The 20,982-nt window shown below is 43.1% G+C and overlaps 3 protein-coding genes across 4 annotated transcripts in view; 1 reads left to right on the forward strand and 2 right to left on the reverse strand.

The window, feature by feature from the left end:
• LOC307089700 (uncharacterized protein) overlaps window positions 1-6,621 on the reverse strand; it is a 47,305-nt gene extending 40,684 nt beyond the window's left edge. For both annotated transcript variants that reach the window (XM_079756108.1, XM_079756107.1), the window contains exons 1-3: window positions 6,577-6,621; window positions 1,219-1,317; window positions 520-717 (exon numbers count right to left, since the gene is read on the reverse strand). In XM_079756108.1, the coding sequence (XP_079612234.1) occupies window positions 520-717; window positions 1,219-1,273 (253 nt within the window). In that variant the 5' untranslated portion in view covers window positions 1,274-1,317; window positions 6,577-6,621. The remainder of the gene's footprint in view (window positions 1-519; window positions 718-1,218; window positions 1,318-6,576) is intronic.
• Window positions 6,622-7,043: 422 nt separating this feature from the next.
• On the reverse strand, window positions 7,044-9,975 carry LOC307089745 (transmembrane protein 230-like). The gene is made up of 4 exons (XM_079756160.1): window positions 9,847-9,975; window positions 9,290-9,401; window positions 8,558-8,680; window positions 7,044-8,165 (listed from the first exon to the last, which is right to left on the reverse strand). The coding sequence occupies exons 2-4, from the start codon at window positions 9,386-9,388 to the stop codon at window positions 8,025-8,027; spliced, it is 363 nt and encodes a 120-aa protein (XP_079612286.1). The 5' UTR covers window positions 9,389-9,401; window positions 9,847-9,975; the 3' UTR covers window positions 7,044-8,024.
• Window positions 9,976-17,022: 7,047 nt separating this feature from the next.
• Window positions 17,023-20,982, forward strand: LOC307089689 (alpha-1A adrenergic receptor-like; the record flags this gene model as incomplete). The annotated part of the gene is made up of 2 exons (XM_079756093.1): window positions 17,023-17,935; window positions 20,537-20,982. 2 exons carry the CDS (start codon window positions 17,023-17,025, stop codon window positions 20,980-20,982), a joined length of 1,359 nt encoding a protein of 452 aa, XP_079612219.1.

A 20,982-nucleotide genomic window follows, 5' to 3' on the forward strand; every position in this document is an offset into this window, starting at 1 on the left:
TCTTCTCGTGTCTTGTTTCAGAAGGACGTCATGCACCGGAAGTTTGACAGTCAACAACTTTACAGCAAAGTACGCACACAACTCGGCCCTTTTGTGAAATAAATCCACATAAGCTTGTCCAAGTTATTACACAACCTACTTTTTCACCTGCTGTCATTATCAACTTAGATGCAATAAAACAAGAAAGATAGCTATCAAACTAGTGGTATCAGCTCCCGCTCAGTAGAACCATGTATTGTGTGCGCGCTGATATAAACCTTTGTGTTGATTGAGACTAGTTAATTAGTTTAGTATTATTTCAAAACTAACAATACTTTTGTTAACCATTATACATTGTCCCCGATTGTCCTTACGCAATGACAGAAAAAATTGATATATTTTCAAATGGCCCCGCCGGCTAGTGTAACTGTCCTCGCGGGCCCATTATGGCACGCGTACCATAGGTTGCCGACCCCTGCACTAGATTATCTTGCCGCCATCCATCCATTCATTAAAAAAAGAAGAGTGAGCAAGCTTTACCTTCATACTCGGGGTGCACGCGAGAGGCGTGCGCTCCAAAGCTCATCAGAACAGGGGTGTCGTACCCCCGCCGGCCCCACTCCACTATCCGGGGGGAGGCTGAACCGGGGCTGCTGGGGCCAGAGGGCAGGCTGCAGTCCAGCTCCACTGCCCCCCCCTCCTGCCCCTGGACCTCTGGGCTCCAGCCCCGACTCACGTCTGGGACAGAGGGGCAGAGAGACATCGACCTGTGAGTCCGGTTCTGTACCTGAGCCAAACCCATGTGATTGCATGCACCAGGGAGCGCTTTTTGTTTTGGTAGACAGAATACACAACAATAGGGCACGAACGGAGATAAATATCTTCTCTGCGTGATAAAGAAGAATAACGACACGGGATTTGTAGGTCATATGCCTGATGGCATTTTAACTAGACCCTATACATTATCATTACTGTATGAACGCTTTTGTGTGTATTATTCATGGGATAACCCTGGTCATGATTGAATTCACGACCTCGCTACGAAAGATACATTCCATCAATTCGATCAAAGAAGCCTCTGTGGGTAGTAGTATTATGCACACAGTATTATGCGTGCACACATCTGTATACGGATGTGTGCACATAATGTGATTCAGAACTGCATGGGAAATACAGCTATCTTATCGAGTGTGGCTGCAAGCTTTGTAAATCAAAGGCGCCGATGTGATTGATACTCACAGAACATGCAGAACAACGTGACCAGTGTGAGCCTGGGTTGGTCTGGCTGTGCCATCTCCGTCTCTTGTCAGATCTCATATGATTGGCAGCATGTCCAATCTGTCAGTCAGAGAGACAAAACACATTCGTTCCCCTGCTCAATGCACACTATTCCTCAGAGCGAGATAGACTAGGGTAGCGGCGAGGGTCTTTGAATCCCAGATGAGAAGTACTGGGATTCAACCCGAAGGTCCGCAGGATATATTACCTCTTACCTGTGTGACGATGACATGAGTCCAATATCGCAAAAGGTAATCGTTTCGATTCTGAACATCAAAACCTTAAATGTTGGTATCCCTGAGCAAGTTGGCCTAATACTCCCTGCTACTTAATGACCTTTCTCTGTATTGTCTAGGCCCTACCTGATCCTCAATTACGTTTCTGTATACAATCTAACCCCTACCTTCTCCGTAATGACCTGTCAATGTATTCACTGTCGTACCCCTACCTTCTCCTTAATGACTGATCTCTGTTTTCACTATCTAACCCACATCTCTGTTCAGTCTTACCCCTACCTGCTCCTTATTGACAGGTCACTATATTCACTGTCTTACCCCTGTCTTCTCCTTATTGACCTGTTTCTGTTTTCTGTGTCTAACTCCTACCTGCACCTTAAAGAGCGGCCTCTGTACTCACTGGCACCTCCAAACTGCTTGATAATGGCCTCTGACTCACAGAATGTTCTGTCGCTTTGGATAAAATGGCTGAACAGGTAAACAAGGGCGCCTGGGATGATACATCCGCAAAAATCTCACACTGCCGCTCCTGCTGAAAAATGAAAAGCCAAGGCGCCCAATTCTGCAGAATCTCCAATAGCTGGAATTGATCCCATGTCATTACAGTAATGGGCCAGTCCCTTCCCTGCCAGAACCCCCCCTGCCAGAACCCCCCCATCCCTGCCGTCTCCCCGCCGGCCGGTTGGCCTTTTATGGGCCCAAATTTCGGAAATGTCATATAAATCTGGAAGGAGTTGCACGTAGCGGAGTGAGATATAAACCAGGGTTGTTTGGGGACCACCGATGCAGTCATGACACAGGCTACCCATTCCCAGCAGAAGGTGAGCAGATAAGCTGGGGGGGGCGTGTGGAGAAGAGTATTGCAGTCCACAGTCAAGACCTGGTGGGGAGCTCTGGAACTGTGTGGCCCTTCTGAACGTTAGACCTCTGGAGGAGTCTGTGTAGCAAGAGCTCTTTAGGTGGCAGATGCCTCCATGCCATGCCATGTTATTAAGGAGGTAACACTTCGATCATATTCATGCATATTTATACAGCATTTTGAACGCCGCACAGATTAAAGAGGTCAGTTAGTTACGTTTACACATCTTTTGTGTAAATGATGACTGCTTATTCTTTGGGTATTTTCTATTTTTTCTTGAGGAAGCCTGGAATGGATGCATCTCATTGCTCGTAGTGACTGCTTGTATTTCCATTAATGTTTGTATGACAATAAATGTGAAACTTGGAGGCATCGTGCAGACATTTGGGGATCAAACACCATATCTTTCTACCTAGAAACGACCTAGCAAGTACGCTATCCCGAAGTACAACTACAACTCTAGCAGAGGCATTTTTTAAACCACCCCAACAAGGATATGTATTCTGCGTCAGAGAATGGCTTCCGATCAGGCTGGGAGTGGACAGGAAGTGTGATAAACCCTTCATCCTCGGCCAAAGCCTGCGCTAGCATTAGCTCACAACGGCACTGCTGTAGCAGCCTCATTAAGCTAACTTAATTACACACGCTGAAGAGCTAAAGCTAGTGCCAGAGAGCGGGAGTAACGCCAGCGACCAAATCCTTGGTGCACGTGTCAGGTCATGTATGTGCACATGTGGAAGGGTGACAGAGGATATATGCTTGAAGTAATGGATAGGCCTGGTGCTTTGGGACTCTATATGTGTGTGTGACTGTGTGTCCATGTGTGTGGGAAAGGGGGGGGGGAGGGGTAGTGTGCCTATCATAACCAACTTCCTGAAGCAACAGATCAAGAAATATGTCCTTGGTAAGCGCGATTGTATCGCAGCTAACACTACTGTCTCTCAGCAAACACTGTCTCTCAGCTGACACTATTGTTCCTCAGCTAACACAACTGTCTCTCAGCTAACACAACTCTCCCCCAGCTTACACAACTGTCTCTCCGCTGACACAACTGTATCTCAGCTAACACAACTGTATCTCAGTTTACACAACTGTCTCTCAGCCAACACCTCTCAGCTAATACTGGTGTACAATGATCCAAACAGCATGAAAACCCAGTATACAGCACTGTACCACCCAATACTAGTCCATCATAAATATAAAAAGCCTACGAGCAGCACTAGCCCAAGGCTAGTCACATAGTTTATGTTTGACTTCCAATGGAATAGACTGCAATCTGGGAACAGAAATACAGTTCTAATGCTGCTGCTGTTTCGTGAGAGTCTGTGTTGAAACAAACTCAGTGTTTCGTCGGTTCAGACTTTGCTCCTGCCATGAAATAACAAAAAGGCCATAAACCTATATGATTAGGGTGAAGAGATATGAATGCTGCACAATGTTGTAAAAACATTACAACATTTCCTTGTGTCAGGAATAAAAGGTAACGCAATACAATTATTAGGATTCTCATATGATAATTAACTGCCAGGTGAGTTAACAAGGTTGTTAAAGCACTATTCAAATGCCCTGCGTTTTCCTTAACTGGATGAAAACCCGATGGTTGCAGAGGACAGAATTGCATTTGACACAAGGTTGGATTATTTCAACAGCAGTATGAAAAACGGACTGGATTTTATTTATTTTTTTCTTTGTGGCTGTGAGAAAGAAAACTGTTGGGAGTCCAGTGAGCTTCAAAGCACCGGAGTGTATTAGAGCTGATGAGAGAGAGAGCAGAATATAGTAGGAGAGAGAGTAAGAGAGAGAGAGAGAGTAGGCGAGAGAGTAAAGGAGTGAGACAGAGAGAGAGTAAGCGGGTGAGACACAGAGAGAGTAGAAGAGTTATACAGAGAGCAGGGGAGAGAGACAGAGAGAGAGAGAGAGAGTAGGGGAGAGAGAGGAAGAGAGAGTAGGCGAGAGACAGAGGGGGAGAGTAGGGGAGAGAGAGACAGAGAGAGTGGGGGGGAGAGAGAGAGAGTGGGGGGAGAGAGAGAGGGAGAAAGAGAGAGAGTAGGAGAGGGAGAGAGAGTGGGGGAAAGAGGGAGAGACAGTGGGGAAGAGAGAGAGGTGGCGAGGGAGATACAGAGAAAGTGGGGGAGATAGGGAGAGAGAGAGTAGGAGAGAGAGTGGGGGGAGAGAGAGAGAGAAGAGAAAAATCGTCAACGAGAGCAAAACTTTGCTGTTTCTATTTTTAAGTTGATTTTACAAACTCTTATTTATAGATTTGATTGCAATATTTCAATGTTAAACACAGCTTTTTACACATGTTCTTCATTCTTCGACATCATTAATTGTATGTAGAGTATTTTGAAACATGTTTCCATTGCCAATAAAGGCCCATTGAATTGAACTTGTTTTAACTTAATTTAAAGAGAATACGAGAGAAAGTAGGAGAGAGGCAACGTATGACAGAGAGAGACAGAAAGAGTAGAAGAGAGAGAGGTGGAAAGACTGAGAGACTGAGAGACACGGAGAGTGAAGGAAAGGTATAAAGAAAGTAGTGAGGGAGAGAGGGAGAGAGATGCAGCAGCATAAAGGGTAGAAGGGTGAAAAATACATAACAGAGTAAGAACAAGAGATGAAACTATGAGAGGAGACAGGCGTATCTGGAAGGGAAAAAGAACCAGGAAGGGAAAAATAACACCTTGTTAAAGCCCCGGGTAAAATTTATATTTTCTCTTTCAATCAAACTCAACTCTCACTCTAATAGGTTCCACAAACACACACTACAGTTGATTCAGCCCAGCCATGGTAACACACGGTCCCTAGACAGTTCCCCCTGCCTGAGACTCACACACAATAACATGCAGTGGCACTAGCTTTAAATGATCATGTAATAACAGCAGAGGCTACGATACACTGCTGAGTAACACAAGAGTCTGTTCTCGCCGTTAATATGAAATAGAAACATGCCGACAATGGGTTTCAGGTCTGCTGGAGGGGAATTCAGAAGGAATTTAGGGGAATTTAGTGCTACCAGGTAACTCAACTATTCACAAACCACTGCTGCCCTTGCCAAATCCTTAACACTTGAGTTTTAAAGCTTCAGTTTCCCAATCTATGTATTTTTATTTGGCTGCTTTCATTAAATACAAATGGTACTCGAGTATGGCGAGACCATTCAGGTGGTTTTAAATAGTCCTTAATTAAAAAGATTTCATACTGGGGAAAATGTTAAGATGTTCTTGGATTCGTCTTCTTTTGAATATGTGATTTAAAATGGAATTAGGCCAGGGACTTAAAACAATGTATTGCAGGCCACATTCACATTTTTTTTTTATCTAACTCAGTCATAGAATATTGATCATCTCAGAAAACAAGTTGATCAAAACAAGCAAGAAATGCTCCAACAATCAGGAAAGATGTCATCCTCCACAGGGGAATTGATTGTGTTTTCTACTCGTTTTTACTGATCCGACGCTAATTAGACATCGGACTGTGATGTCATCGCACAGATCCTATCTGCCACCAGTGAGCAAGATAGAAAATCGCCAGTGTAAGTTCAAAATCGATACAGGATTGGTATAAATCCACCTGTAAGCACATGTAGGCCTGACATTTACTTCAAGGAAAATACATGCAAGCAAAAAATACATTCAGAAACACATTTCAATGGAAATAGTCAGGAAAAAACGAACAGGACACCTGTATGCCTACTTATATCCAGTGACTCAAACCCTTCATAGCCCTTACAACGAGCTGATTCTTAGCACATTAAATTCAAGGCGGCTCTCCACAACAATTTTCGATTAAGAGCGCCCAGTAGAACCATGCAGCTGCGTGCATGGCCTTCCAGACCTACCGGTGGTCTAATTAAATGGTGAAGAGGGGTTTCAAATAGCCTGCAGTACGAGAATTTCATCACAAAGACTATGACTACTTGAAACTAATTCAAACTGATTCAAGGGTAGGCTTTGCGTCTTCGGGTAAAATTTTATCGTTCAAAACTCTGGGAACCACAATTTAAGTCTTTAGTACTCTGCGGTTACAACGCATCCCTTCTAGACGACCTTCCTACTTCTATTACACACCCGTCTCTCAATAATAAATACACCCAGGACGCGTAGATCTTAGTATATCTCTGTGTTAAAGCAACTTCCACGCACAACTTTTTTCTAAACAATCAACCGGTAACAGCCCAGCCCTTACATATTAAATAAATAAAACAGTTTCCAGTGAGTGACTTACTTGCTTTGCGCTCCGCAGGGTGACTTACTTTGTGCTTTGCTCCATCGCTCACCACCTCCGCCCCCTTCCACATCCACCCCCACTCCTGCAATCCTGTTCGACCAATCAGGAGTCGCCTTTCCCCCTCATCTCGGTTGGACTTCGAACACATACAAACCCTTCTTGTATATTGGGGAGTTGTGTTACCTTTGACTGAAAACAGGTTCAACGTATTTAGTCCGTGCACTCTAACCAGCATCACTTCCCACATTGAAGGGAGATTTATTTTTTGCATGAGGCATAATTCATGGTTGTACGTTGACATAAAAGTTCCCTGACATAGAAATGTGTTTTTGTCCTTGTAACCGCAAAAGGGCCTACTTAAACTCAATAAAATCTATTTGGAAAAAAATCATTTTACTTGTAAAGGAAACGACTCACTCAACTTTCAAATATATATTTTAATTCAAAAGCAATTGGTGTTTTTCGAAAAGTACAAACATTCTGAGGAATATATTACTCACTCAGAGTCAAATCTTGTATAACAATTCAAATACAATCATTGCATCAAAGTATTTCTTCAAGCTTTTCCTACAAGCATACTCAACCTCTATTGTATACCTAATAAACACTTCGAATATATAAGATGTTGCGGATCTAAATCCCTGAGGATGGGATATCCTAAGTAGCATCAAGCACATTGGAGCAGTGCATGGTGCCATGCAATGCACACTAAAGCCTATATTGCCCTTCTGGGTCGGAGAGCAGCTGTTGGTAAACTGCTGTAGGCACGTCGGGTCTCTACCAGGTCGCAAACTAAGTGTCTAAGTCTTGGATCTTTAAGATGTGAAGAAGATGTGTGGTACAAATTAAAAGATATGCAAACTTGGTCAACTCGTCTGTCATAGGAGGAAAGACGCGGGCAGGCTGTCAGTTGTCGTTAGGCATTGTTAAACCTTTGGAGAGGTGCACGCAACATAAAGTAAAGGCCTCTGTGGACTAGGTACCTACACCCTATGCATCTATGCAGTAGTATCATTTGGCCATCATATAATATATATATATATATAGTGCATAACTGAAGCTACCATTTACATCAAATATTTAAATAACAACAGCGAGACTTCTGTGAGTCTGGAATACAGCATTGGTTTTGACGGCCTGAGGGTTGATAATGTCAGTTCAAGCCTTGCTACATAATCTGCAACATCTGTAAACTGCACACACGTCACAAAATAACTAGCAGTCTACTAGAGAAACTCCATCGTACCGCACGGTAAGGCGGTACGACACACCAACCAGAGTTTCCTATAGCAAAAGGCTACCTTAAAACAGAGTAGTCTGAAACAGCCGTATGTAAAATAATCAAGTTAAAGAGGCGCCGAGCCGCACGGTGCATAGGTTTGGCCAGACAATTAGCATTAGCATTAGCATGGCATCAGGACATCTACACTACGCTAACACTGCTCTCAATCCCCAAAGTCAGGGATGTCGTCGTAGGAGTAACCACGGTAGCCCTTGGACGCGTAGTAGGCGATCCTCAGGTGGTAGAACCCGGGCAGGAACACCAGCACCCCTATGATGAGGACGGGAATGGTACGGTCCCGATGCTGAAAAGGGGAGGCAGAAGATTGGGGTTTATGCATTATGATATTCAGATATAATAAGCCGATTTTTATTATTTTATCTTTTGGTCTTCTGTATGTTGATAGAAATGAGAGTGTCTATGTCAACCCACAAAATAATAGTATTAAAACACTTGCCAAAGAGGAATACTATGGGACTAGGTAGCCTAAAATGGCTCATCCTCTTCTATTTCTATTGATTTCGTAGTGGACTGAATCAGGATGTGATCGACTCTAATGCTAGAACAAGATTTTTGATGGGGAAAGCATCATTGAAACTTGTCACTAAGTAAAGATTTCCATTTCCTACTCCAATGCCTGGTTCTCATGTAATCATTTGAAAGGAATGTGTGAGAGGTAAGAGGGTTTACTCCTACCTCAACCTTTATGTATTTTGCAAGCAGAAGGGACCCGATGATGATCAACAAGGCCCCTACTACGAAGAGAAAGATTGCAAGTGCGATCGCCTTGTAGGGAACTTTAGGAGGGCTCCTCTTGAACTGAACACAAGACACAGAAAGCAATTCAACTTTAGCCATCTACCAAATAACTAAATAATTAAGTTATTGAATATATTTAAAAACACTCATATGCAGTGTTTGAGAAGTCGCTATCATGCAACCAAATCTCAAATCAATCAGCATTTATTATTCTGGTCCGGCCTTAAAGTCATAGTTTGTATTGAACAGTCATGATCGATCCAGTAAACAAACTCCCCCTCCATGTCTGACTCTGATTGGAAGTGTTCAACTCATGGCTCAACTACACCATCTGTTGGAGGGTTGGAGCAGTGAATGTGGAGGTGACACGTCATCAACAAACAAAGATGGAGCGACTTTGAGGATTAGTTCTGTTTGATTTAGCTTTATTATTCCCACTTGCCCTATTTCCAACACATTTTAATCCAGAGCTATTAGCAGCGTTTCCCAGAATTCAGAAGTGACGCACCAATAAAATTTGAGCCAAAAGTAAGTAATATTGCTAAATGGATAGGTATTCAGTCATCTCTGTAAAGAGCAGTGGTTGTTGATTGTTAATTTCAGTACCCAGTGAATGTATGCACATCGCCACCCTTATAAGGCTGAGAAACTTTGATTTAAGTTTCTCACCTGTAAGTCTATGTAGCCGTCTTCATCTGCAGCCAGCCTGGAATACTTGACCTTGTTGTTGGATGAGCCCCCTCCAAGTACAGCTCTGCTGGGCATCATGGTGGACACACAGCTGAATGGGAAAGAGCATTTCTTCGTAGGCCACCTTCAATTTTTGAAATTTTTATGTATTTGCAAATGCAATTTTATTTACAAGCACCCTGCTTATGGCTGGGAACGAGGTTACTTAACAGCCTATGGTATTTACACAGAGTTCTCCACCGGTTGAAGTATTGCATCCTCTCTCTCGCCATCGTCGTTAAGTCAATATTAAAAAGTTGACATTTGAGGATCACTGCCATACAACTCAACAACAGGCCTACGTTATCTGGTTTAGGACTAGGAGCTCACTAAATGACTAACATGACACAATATATAAGACACAACAACAAACATGTGGAGTCAACATAACTACCACAATCGCCAAAAAGGTGAAGCACCAAGGTTTATTCTAAGAGCATTAATGTATGCAAATGCAAGCGCCTAGCATCAACGGTATGCACAGAAAAACAACCTACCTTTTACAATACCAACAATATAAGGAAACGTGACGACCCTCTGGGGTCTTTGGTGTTAGTTTCTCGGAGTGCTGCGCTGTTCACATGTTCCAGTGTTGTCATTAAAGTGTTCATGCGCGTTTGTTGCAGTCTGCGAATTCGCTGCTGCACAACTTCCTCGTCGCCTGTATACAGCGCATGCGCATATTCACTGAATGTTCACTGCTTTGTCGCTGTTGTATAGTAGTCCATTCAATGCGTATGCGCATATCCTATATAGCATATTATACACCATATAAATAAGAGCACTCAGGCATCGCATTATCCCGACTGAAAGCAATAACAATGCTGCCATAAAAGCATGTGTTTTTTCCCCTAAAACAATGTATTTAAATGTGTGCTCCAGCAGAGGGCGCCAAAGTCACATACTCTGCTGCGATTAAAAAAAGAAAATCACAGAAATCAGATAAAACCATAAATTTTGCAATCGTTAGAACTAGTTTGCATGATGAACGTCCCTATAAAACCCATATGGATATGGAATTAGTTAATTTGAGACGTAAGACAGAAACTAGGCCTACTCAATAGACACTGCACGTCGTTCACAGAACTTCATGCATATCTATTTCATGAATAAAAAAGTCTTGAAGGACCTGGAGGTTCTCGTGATGTTTTAATAATTGATCATCCATACCCTAGCGTTACACTCAAACTACTCCGTATATTTCTCCGTTCGGGTTCGTGGTGGCCGTTGTTGTTGTTTTAACCGGCAGGGGGCGACCTTCACTTGATTTATGACTCACTTGGAGACACATAGCACAATCCGTTTGGGATGAATACCTTGGCTTCAGTCAACATGCTCGGGAATAATGAAACTGAAAGGTTGGACCACTGAACAAGAACAAAATTCGACATAATGTTCCTCAAATAGGCCTACAAAACTTGAGACACTTTCTGTTTAAATAAAGTGTAAATGTACCACATTTACATACATTCATAACTTACAATAAAACACACTCACAAATGACTTACAAATACAGATACAAATCTGGTTTCACAACAAAAGTATAGGAGGCTAAGAGTACCTCTTTGATGCAATGAAGAGTACCTCTTTGAGTACCTTGTTTCAGGAACTCGGCACAAGTAGTCCCTGACACCTCTGACACACAGGCACACGCTATATCACCTGCAAACACATAGATGCAGAGAGGTTTGTGTTTAAATGAGGTGACCAGAATATATTTCCTGCTCCTCTGTCAAGCTGCCCTGGAGACATGGAAGATTGTGACCAATAGGATATATTCATTTTAGGAAGTGTTACTAAATTTCTAGAATTTGCTAAAAAGGAAAAAATAACACTGTCATAAACTGAGTTTGACCAAAAGGAAACGGGAAGAATAGGGTGTGGTCGCAGTTAACAAAATACAGTCTGTAAATCACTAAGTCAGATGTTTTGGACAACAGTCTTTATTTATGCATTACTATTATTTTCTAGATTCAACAGGCCTACAAATGATTAATGTCTGTAATACTGTTGATAGATTGAAATGTCTATATAAGAAAGAAGAAATGTTGATACAGTTAAGGTTAAAATCCTATATTACATAATGTTTATTGTAATAGCGTAACAATGAGGTTTAACATTTTGCAACATATTTTGCATACAGTCAACATATCATCTGAAAGATTCAGAACTTTCAAAGCCATCCATCCTCTGATCTGATGCGGAGCCGGGAATGCCAGGTGAACAAACTGTTCTTTAGGGCATCCATTGCCTCATTTCGGGGGTAACGGCACCGAACCCAGGAACTATAAGTCTCAGTAATGGAAACAGTCCCGCTCTGCCTCCACGCTATGAATATTTCAGCATCAGTTCAATGGAGGCGGATCATAATAAGAGCATAGCTTTTCACACTCAGTGGTGTTTTCATTGTGTATTACTTTCGACGATGTGTAATAATAGCCTTGGTAATGTGGACTCTGTGAAGGGAGAAAACCGGGAGGGAGAAAGATGGTGTTGTGGTGCTGAATTTATTAGTTCTAGCCATTTAGCACAGTGATGTTCAATCTGTGGGGCGCGACCCATAAGTTAGTCCCAGTTGGGGACCAAAAATGCTGCAGGTTTTCAATTGTATTCCAACTATGTTTGAGGAAGGAAAATGGGAATACTGTCTGTAGTGAATTACAATAGAAAGAAATGAGATGAGAATTGCTTTATATTGATAATGTCTCATGAGAATGAGAAGGCATGTTATTTTACTGCATAAAACCTAACAAGCGGACACCATAAGTGTAGGCCTACTCTTGAAATATGTGAGACTTTAATTGGGCTTTTAGGGCAGCCATAATTTCACCAAACACATTTGCAAAGGTAATATTGTTTGTAGGATAATGTACAAGTGATTAAACAATGAAAATAAAATTGCTGAAAATACCACCTTTACTCAATGTCTCATGGTCATGCCTTTATAAATATTACAAATATGTAGGATATGGTTGACCACTCAGTTATATTGGCTACTACAGCGCCATCTAGTGGCATCTTCATCTTAACTCCAAACGGCTAATTTTAACCAAAATATATTCCTCTCATTTTGTATTATTAGGCTAACTCTTGCACACATAAAATTATTCTGATCAAATTTCCATCTAAGAATGAATAATTAATAGTTTGAAAGCATTAATTTATTATAGCTCAAATTAATGTTTATAAAAGCAAAACCTCCTACATCACATCGATTTACGATTCGATTCAAAGTAGGCATATTCCTCTCGTTCATCAACTTACTTAATTAATGTCTAGGATGACACGTAAAGAGTTATCGGCAGTTTTCTTAACGAACTCAGGACCGCAGAACGTCCCATTAACTTGAAGAGCACAGTGCGTTTCCCTCACGGTGTATCGCGGAGGGCGTTCCTGGTGCCTACGCGCCATACATGCAGGGCGGGATCCATAAAGTAACTTAAGGTGAGGCGGTCGGCAGTCAAAATGCTTCTGTCAAAGTCGGTGTGAGAAAGAGAAGAAGAAAAGAAGAAGAAAGATATTTATCGTCCCCCCTCGCCCTGTCTTGAACGCCGTTACAGGGGAATGGCTGGGGAAGTGGATACCAGACTGTTGCACTCTTGATAAAGGTAAGGCACCTGCCTCTTTGAACTCTTGAAGTAATGGATCTACTCTCTTGGCTTGAAGACTATCGGAGGTCATCGTTCCTCGTTTAACTGTTTGAAAACAAAAGTTTTTAGGTTAGGTTAGGTTTTAGGCTTTTCATAAAGCTAAGTGTCAGCTTGGGCTGTTTTTGTTTTGTTTTTTTTGCAATGTGTTTTATATATTTTTCCTTTAAAAAAATGGTATAATGTATGTAACCCTAAATGTAATTCATGAAAAACGAACGACGGTTGGCAAGAAGATAACTCTAAAGGATGCAACTAATTTAACACACATTTACCTTCAGCAGGTGAAGGTAAATTATCCTGATCTGAGGAACTTCTGAGGAACTATAACCTATTCCATTTTAAAATGACTATCTGGAAAATGTCTTCATAATTTGCTACAAAAGACAAAAGGATTAATTATCAATAGTATGACTTCCAAGTTGACCTCTCACCCCTTTTATCTCTCTCTGTAGAACAAGTACACCTGTACCTAAACAACATCTTTCTGTGTACAGAGCCTCCTAATGATTCACAGTATCTTGGCCAACACATCCTTTCACTTAAGGCCTATTGGCACTTTAATGACATACAGCCAAAGATATCCACTACTGACCTCCTTATTGTTACTTGATATTTTATTCCAACCCTTTTTTTTTAAGAACATTATACTGATGACTAACTCTGCAAATATAGTCAGGAGCGAGTGTATTTCCCGTCAAACAAAGACAGTTATCGGTTTGACAGTTACTTGGTCGAAGGCCTTACTTATAGTTGCTACAGTGGAAGTGAGGTAGCGACACAGGTTCATAAGGATGGAAAGAGAAGAGAGTAATGTATTTTAAAGTTTTGCGTCATGGCTTGAATAGATGCAGCTGGGACAGTCCATGATCTTATGCTTGCCAAACCACTCATGCAAGAGCCTCTATAATTTTGAGTTGAATTATGTGGATTGATGGTGTCTTATCAAATTCTGTCTAAAAGAGAAAGTCATGCTGTAGCACACTTAAGAAGCACGTCTCCCCACCAGACACCCAGCTATAGAGATATAGCTGAAACGGATTCCTAAGTACCCCTACACACTGGTAGTTCATTAAAAGGACTAATAAACATCGTTCTCATGTGCGTATGACAGAAACAAGCCAAAAACAAGAGGGTTGATAAACTAAATAATACAATTGATCAGTATTCCAGAAGCGTACGCCAAACGGCTCTTGCCAAGGCGGAATGTTCTTTCGTTGCCACAGGACCATTATCAAAAAGGCACTTGTCTTCTGGCGCTTTTCAAGGACGTCGATGGTTAAGAATGTTAGATGTGCAACAAGGCACCAAAGGTTTTTGTTCTTTTGTTTTCCAAAGAATGAACAAATTTACATACAACGTACAGTATTTATTCTGGGAAATATAGGTCAACCATAATTGGTTGACAGACATTTGACATGACGTAACGATAGATGGCTTGCTTTTCTAGTTTCTAGCTTTTGGGGTTGCAAGATATTTATTTTACTTGTTCATTTGTTAATTCAACATTCTTTGTTTTCAAATTGTCTATCAATATTAAATATTATGTAAAACAATTATTTGACCTCTCTAAATTGCCCTGCATGAAAAAATAAATAAATATATATATTTGAAAGCATAAGATGTAGCTATAACGCCCCCATATCTACCATTAAAACTTGTTTTAGCAGATATTAACTCTTTATTTTTTTTGTTATTGAAGGCACATTTTTCACCAGCACATAAAGATACACACTCATCCTGGGACATTTCCGGGAAAGACAATTCTGAATAGCAAAGCCTATTTGAACTAATTTTTTAGTTTTAGTCAAAGTTTTAAACAAATAAAAACAACTTTGGAAATGGACAATGTTTGTTATCAGCCAAACAATTATATCTCTGTGTGACGTTTGCTACTGGACACAAAGCTAGTAGTGTCACTGCTATTTGTGAACCAATATACCGATATGAGGGGGAGGGGAGGGCTTGTGAAGTATAGTGCAGTCGGATCTTAAAAGTAACGTGTGATAAGCAGACAGAACATCCTGCATGCCTGTATCTCGGCTCCTCTGTTGGTACTAAGCCAATATTTATCATCCTCCGTGACATGTGGGATCTACTAACACATCCCCCGAGAGGGGGCCTATCAGAGCCAGCCTCAGACCAAAGGAAGAGCGGGCCACGTCGTTTACCCCCTGCTGAACTGTTACTGCTAAGCTCAAAGCACAACTGCACTGTCACTTATCTCTGTGCACCTCAAAACTACTTTACCACGATTGTCCAACTTATGCGTCAATGACGCGTCTGTGTTGTCCACCATCAACAAGGCTTTTTTTGAATGGCCTACAAAGTGGTTATAACTGCCCTGATGTGAGCCAAAGAGATTATCAGTAGTGGAAATTGCACCCTTAACCCCCACGAGTGAGCAAAGCCCCCTCAGTTAAAATGTTATACCCCCTTAGTTTTGTATCCATATTTCCTTTTACACAATCTTCCTCCTCTGTCATTCTCAGCCGATTTGTTGTGTCTGAGCGCTTCATTCAGCCAGCTCTATTGCACACATGGCCGTCAAAGTTAGACATTTTACCAGCTGAAAGAAATATTTGGATTGTCCGGGTTGAAGGGTGGGTTGAATTTGACCGTTTAGGTTTACTTTCAAAGTTATGTACTACAAAAAAGAAAAACTTTCACTGCGCAGCTCAATGAAATATCTGAATCACAACTCTTTTGAATCAGGGTAAGAAGAGGCAGCTTGGTTGGGCTTGTATTATTTTGTAGCTTTTTGGAAACACGTGGGAAATAATCAGTTAAGAAATCAGTATAAGCGTAGACATTATTTCATAATTTTTATTGCTGCCCACAAATGAATGTGATCTTAATGTTTTATATGCTAGAATAGCTAATTGCTTTGCACTACATCGATGAGGTTTGGCAGATCTTGACCAATATTGACCTTGACCCTATTATTGTCATTAGCAGCTTATTAGGGCACGCATGTGGCAAGAGAGCCCGATAGTGAATTGTCCATGTCTTTAAAGCGGTGCAGTAGCCTGTATTCTTTTTGATGCCCACATGCCACCTGTTCTGCATTTTTTCCAGAGAAGGCAAAGATATGGATGAAGTATCCGTGACATCACCCATTGGTTTATGCACCACCATTATGAGGGTGAAGAGCTCACATTTATGGAGTGTCACCTATTTGGGAGGTTCTGACAACAAGCAATGGAAACTTTCCATATTTTGCACATTGAGGGCATAATATGAAAGTGACAAGCCCCTGAGATCCTAAACAAGGGAAAAAATAAATGCTAGATCTTTCCACCCAAAACCCAGGAGGCAAAATGGGCAGAGGCTTGCCTCCTCAATAGCCACCTGTTCATTCTTCCCCCCGCCTCCTGCTGCTTTAATAAAGGGTTGGTTTTCAGGAGCTGTCTGGCCATCGCTGAGCTCACAGATATCACACCTTCAAGGGACTGATGCTGGGCGTCTGCTTCAATATGTCTGCTGTTTATTTACGCCCTGAGAGGAAGCCAGCTATTGTTTGATGAGTCTTGCCGCTCTCCCAGCTCCCGTGGCGGTCTGCAACTTCCATCTGCTGACGTTTTAAGAAAAGAGCTCACAGTGTCTCCTTCTGTTCAATGTTATCCGGCACACTCCCTCTCTTATTGTCCCGGGTTTAATTCGTCATTTTCCATTATGAGTTACATGTTTATCTTGCCAATATTGTGTTGGTCCCAGAAAAACACAAATTCTTCTCCGGTCTCTCCGAAAAAAAGAATGACCAGGACAACCAGAAAATGTTCTTCCCTTGTTGTGCTGTATGAACAGTAAACTGCTGAAAATGTTTGCAACCTATCGACCCGACTTATCAATCTGTATATGTGCATATGGGCTATGTGCTGACTGTGCCTTTTTGTGTTTTCATAGGTAAAGCCAGAGTTAACGTAGTAGAGGTCAAGGAGATCCATTCCATCTTCAGTTCTGGCCCTCGCATTCCCCTGACCACTAGCCTGTTTCCTTTTGTTCATCCTCAAACCAAGGATCAAAATGGTTCACACAGATGAAAACACCACTATCCTCTCCATCATGGAGAACTGCACCAACTCCGCCGATGCCGATCTAGACATGGACACAACCAAGACGGTGGCTCTGTCCATAGTGCTGACGGCCTTCCTCTTCTGCGGCGTCCTGGGCAACGTCCTGGTCATCCTGTCCGTGGTCTGCCACCGCAACCTGCGCTCCGTCACACACTTCTTCATCGCCAACCTCGCCGCCGCAGACCTGCTGCTCAGCTCCGCCGTGGTGCCGTTCAGCGCCATCTCCGAGGTCCTCGGCAAGTGGGTGTTCGGCCGGGCCTTCTGCACCGCCTGGGCCGCGCTGGACGTCCTCTGCTGCACCGCCTCCATCCTCAGCCTGTGCGTCATCTCCATCGACCGCTGCCTGGCCGTCACCTACCCCCTGCGCTACCCGGCCATGGCCACCGAGAAGCGGGGTCTGGCCGCCGTGGTGGTGCTGTGGGTGGTGTCGGCGGGGCTGTCGGTGGTGCCGCTGTTTGGCTGGAAGGAGAGCGGCCCGGAGGACGAGACGGTGTGCCTCATCACCGAGGAGCCGGGCTACGTCTTGTTCTCCAGCCTGGTGTCCTTCTACGTCCCGCTGGCCGTCATCCTGGCCATGTACTGCCGCGTGTACGTGGTGGCCAAGCGCAAGTCAGGCAGGAACCAGGGGGGCTCGGCCGGCGAGGGGGTGGTGCTCCGGATCCACCGCGGGAAGGCCCACGCAGCAGAGAAGGAGGTGGAGGTGGAGGCCGCCGAGGTCGAGGTGTCGACGTGCAAGCGGCGCATGCTGGGGCTGAAGAAGTTCCTGACGTTCTCCCGGGAGAAGAAGGCGGCGAAGACCCTGGGAATCGTCGTCGGTTGCTTCATCGCCTGCTGGCTACCCTTCTTCCTGGTCTTGAGCATCGGTAGATATTCTGTCCCTATGTCTGCAGAGCACACTCGGTGTTCTCTAAAATGTAATGTTTAGATTAGGCCGCTGAAGATATGAAAGACAACAGCAGGAAATGGATAATCTTACAAAAGTCATCATTTTGAGTTTCTGTTTAGTTGATAGACAGCCACTGCAGATGACGTTCAAATGGATCATTTGAGATGTATGAGCGAACATAACCAAAGTGACTATTTACCAAAAGGTAGTATTGCATTATTTCACCCCCAATACCAGAATTCATTCGCAGATCCCCCCAAAATACTCTCTTTATATATTATCTGTAGTCGTTTAGGCATTGACTAGTATTAAAAGGGGCCCATTTTACCACCAGGTGAGAGTGTGATTAGCCATTCAAATCTGTTTCAATATCTGCCCTGACATAGTGAGATCATGATTGGGAGCTGAATAGATCAGTCACAAGGGCAGGGCAGATTTAGAAACAGCTTGTAATTTTACTCACACCTGGTGGTAAAATAGGGGCCCTTTAATACAAGCAGTTTTACATAATCAGCTCTTCACACTCTCCCGGCAGACTCTATGATTGACTTCAGGAATTTAAACCACTGGCAGCAGAACAGGGCGAAGACAACTCACTGGAGGAGGATTTGTTTTTGAGGACAGACTAAACTACTGCCTGGCCTTTCACATGAGGAAGGCTGCTATACATAATCAGAATAACCAGACCTTGTATGTGCTTTGGCTAGCATTCGCCCATGCTAAACCTCCTTTGGTGCCTGAAGGCTAGAATCCATCTTCAGGGGACCATTTCAGCATTCAGATTTATACAAATCTCTTGGCCGCCCAACAATGACAAACAAAAAGGCTCTCAAGTCTCATGCATTGGGCGTGAGACACACGCATTTCAACCCATGCACACGCTCGTATTTCTCACGCCCACCAGCTTGTGCCGCTATTTAACAGTGGAATAGGTAGGAATCAAATGGGTTCCCCGTACGTAGGGTGACCAGACGTCCTCTTTTGCCCGGAATTGCCCTCTTTTTGAGACACTTTTAAAAAAATGTGTCCGGGCGGAATTTCAAAATCGTCCGGGATTTTATTAAAGCCTCATACATGTTCACATTCAATTTGTGTTGCGTTTCTCTGGGTCGTTCACAAACGAGGGCTATGCCCTCCCCTACTCTGTTCTGTTCTCTTTGCATTGGTGGAAGTGACTTTAGAGTTACCGTCATATTTTGTATATATATATATATATTTTACCATTATTGTTTTATAGGGACAAACATTAACAAATTTCTCCTACAGGGGACTGACTCCCCTTGCAGGGGAAAGTTGTTTCTATTGAACAGAAGGAAACACTTGGTCATACTTTACACACACTTTACCACAGCATTGGCCTACTGAATGCCACAGATATATTTTAAGCATTGGACTGAATGCCACATAAATATACAATTATTTTTTTGTTTGCAACGTTTACAAGTTCAGGGAAAAGTATATGCCTCTACTGGTGTTGCTTAGGCCAATAGCCTTTTGAGGCAGTGTTGTTTCTGAATATTAGTGTTAAGGGCCAATAATGCTTATTATCATACATTAGTCACCATGTCCTTATGGCACCACATTTGTATGCAGTCACATGTTAATATACAACCCCCCCCTCTCTTCTGCTCTCCCTCTTGTCCTCTCATTTTGTTTTCCATCTCCCTATTAATTTCTCCTCTCCTCCCCTCCCCTCCCCTCTGTTTTCCTCTTGTCTCCTCTCCTCTCCTCTTGTCTCCTCTCCCCTCTTCTCCTTTCCTCTTCGCTCCTCTCATCTCATCTTGTCTCCTCTATGTTCTCCTCCCCAGCTCCTCTCATCTCCTCTCCTTAGATCCCCACCTCTCCTCTCTTCTCTTCCCCTGTTCCTCTCCTCTCCTTCCTCTCCATATCTCCTCTCCTCTGTCCCCCCCTTCTCCTCTTCTAACTTCAAAACATCTCTTTCCTGCTGCTCTTGTCATCATCTATTCTCTAACTGCCTTCTAATTTTATTTTGCTGGAAAACGATTTTCCTTTCTAATGAGCCCATTGTATTCATGCATTCCCCCCCCCCCCCCGCCTCCATGCACACGCTCACCTATCCTATTTAACAGTGGAACAGTTAGGAATCAAATGGGTTCCCCGTACGTAGGGTGACCAGATGTCCTCTTTTTCCCGGAATTGCCCTCTTTTTGAGACAGTTTTAAAAAGGTGGTCGACAAAATCACACTCTGAACTCAGTTCAAAACTTGAGAGCCCTGTTGGTTAGCTCCTGGGGCTACAAGTGTGATGCTATCAACAGGAAAACAAAGAGGAAAAACTTGGCTGGGCAGTTTTCTTCAAAAGAATCAAACTAGTGTATTCTCTTTTTAATTGGTTTATGTTTTTACTAAACATGTATAAACACATGCAGCTGGTCTGTTGGTCTGTGGGCTGTAGGTTCCATTAGAACGATTTCCTAAAAAAAAAGATGCAAGAAGTTAACTTCAGTATCCACAAAAAGCCTACTATTTGGAAAAGGGTTGACATTTAAATACAAATATTGCAGAACCAGTCTGGGAAACATTACGGTAATATGCATTTTTTGTTTCCTTTTTCCAAGGGTCCTTCTTCCCATCATGCAAGCCGTCTGACACAGTGTTCAAAGTGTGCTTTTGGCTGGGCTATCTCAACAGCTGCATCAACCCCATGATCTACCCCTGCTTCAGCCAGGAGTTCAAGAAGGCCTTCCAGAATGTTCTGTGCTGCCGCTGCTTCCGCCGCAGGCGGAGGCCCTCCCTCGGCCACTCCAAGAAGGACGGTGTTTCCAAGGCGGGCCACATGATGGTGTTAAACACACGGGGGTGCTCCCCTTGCTACCGGGGCCGGGGCCGGTCCACTTCGTCCGCTAGCGGAGGAAAGTGTGCTCGTTCACTTAAGGCCTGGTGCTTCTCTGCACACGACAGCAGCGGGACGCCCCAAAATGACCACAGCACCACCACCACAACCAAGGGAGAGGTGGAAAAAACCATGCAAGCCTCCCTGGAAGTGGCCGGTGATGCAGTGTGA

Source organism: Pollachius pollachius, assembly GCF_949987615.1.
Source record: "Pollachius pollachius genome assembly, chromosome: 18".
Taxonomy (NCBI): Eukaryota; Metazoa; Chordata; class Actinopteri; order Gadiformes; family Gadidae; genus Pollachius; species Pollachius pollachius.

Coding starts and splice junctions, on each gene's coding strand:
- LOC307089745 (XM_079756160.1), bottom strand. CDS start 9,388: ATGATGCCCAGCAGAGCTGTACTTGGAGGGGGCTCATCCAACAACAAG. Junction 8,681..9,289: donor ACGGCTACATAGACTTACAG/GTGAGAAACTTA, acceptor TCTTGTGTTCAG/TTCAAGAGGAGCCCTCCTAA. Junction 8,166..8,557: donor CAAAATACATAAAGGTTGAG/GTAGGAGTAAAC, acceptor TCCCCTTTTCAG/CATCGGGACCGTACCATTCC.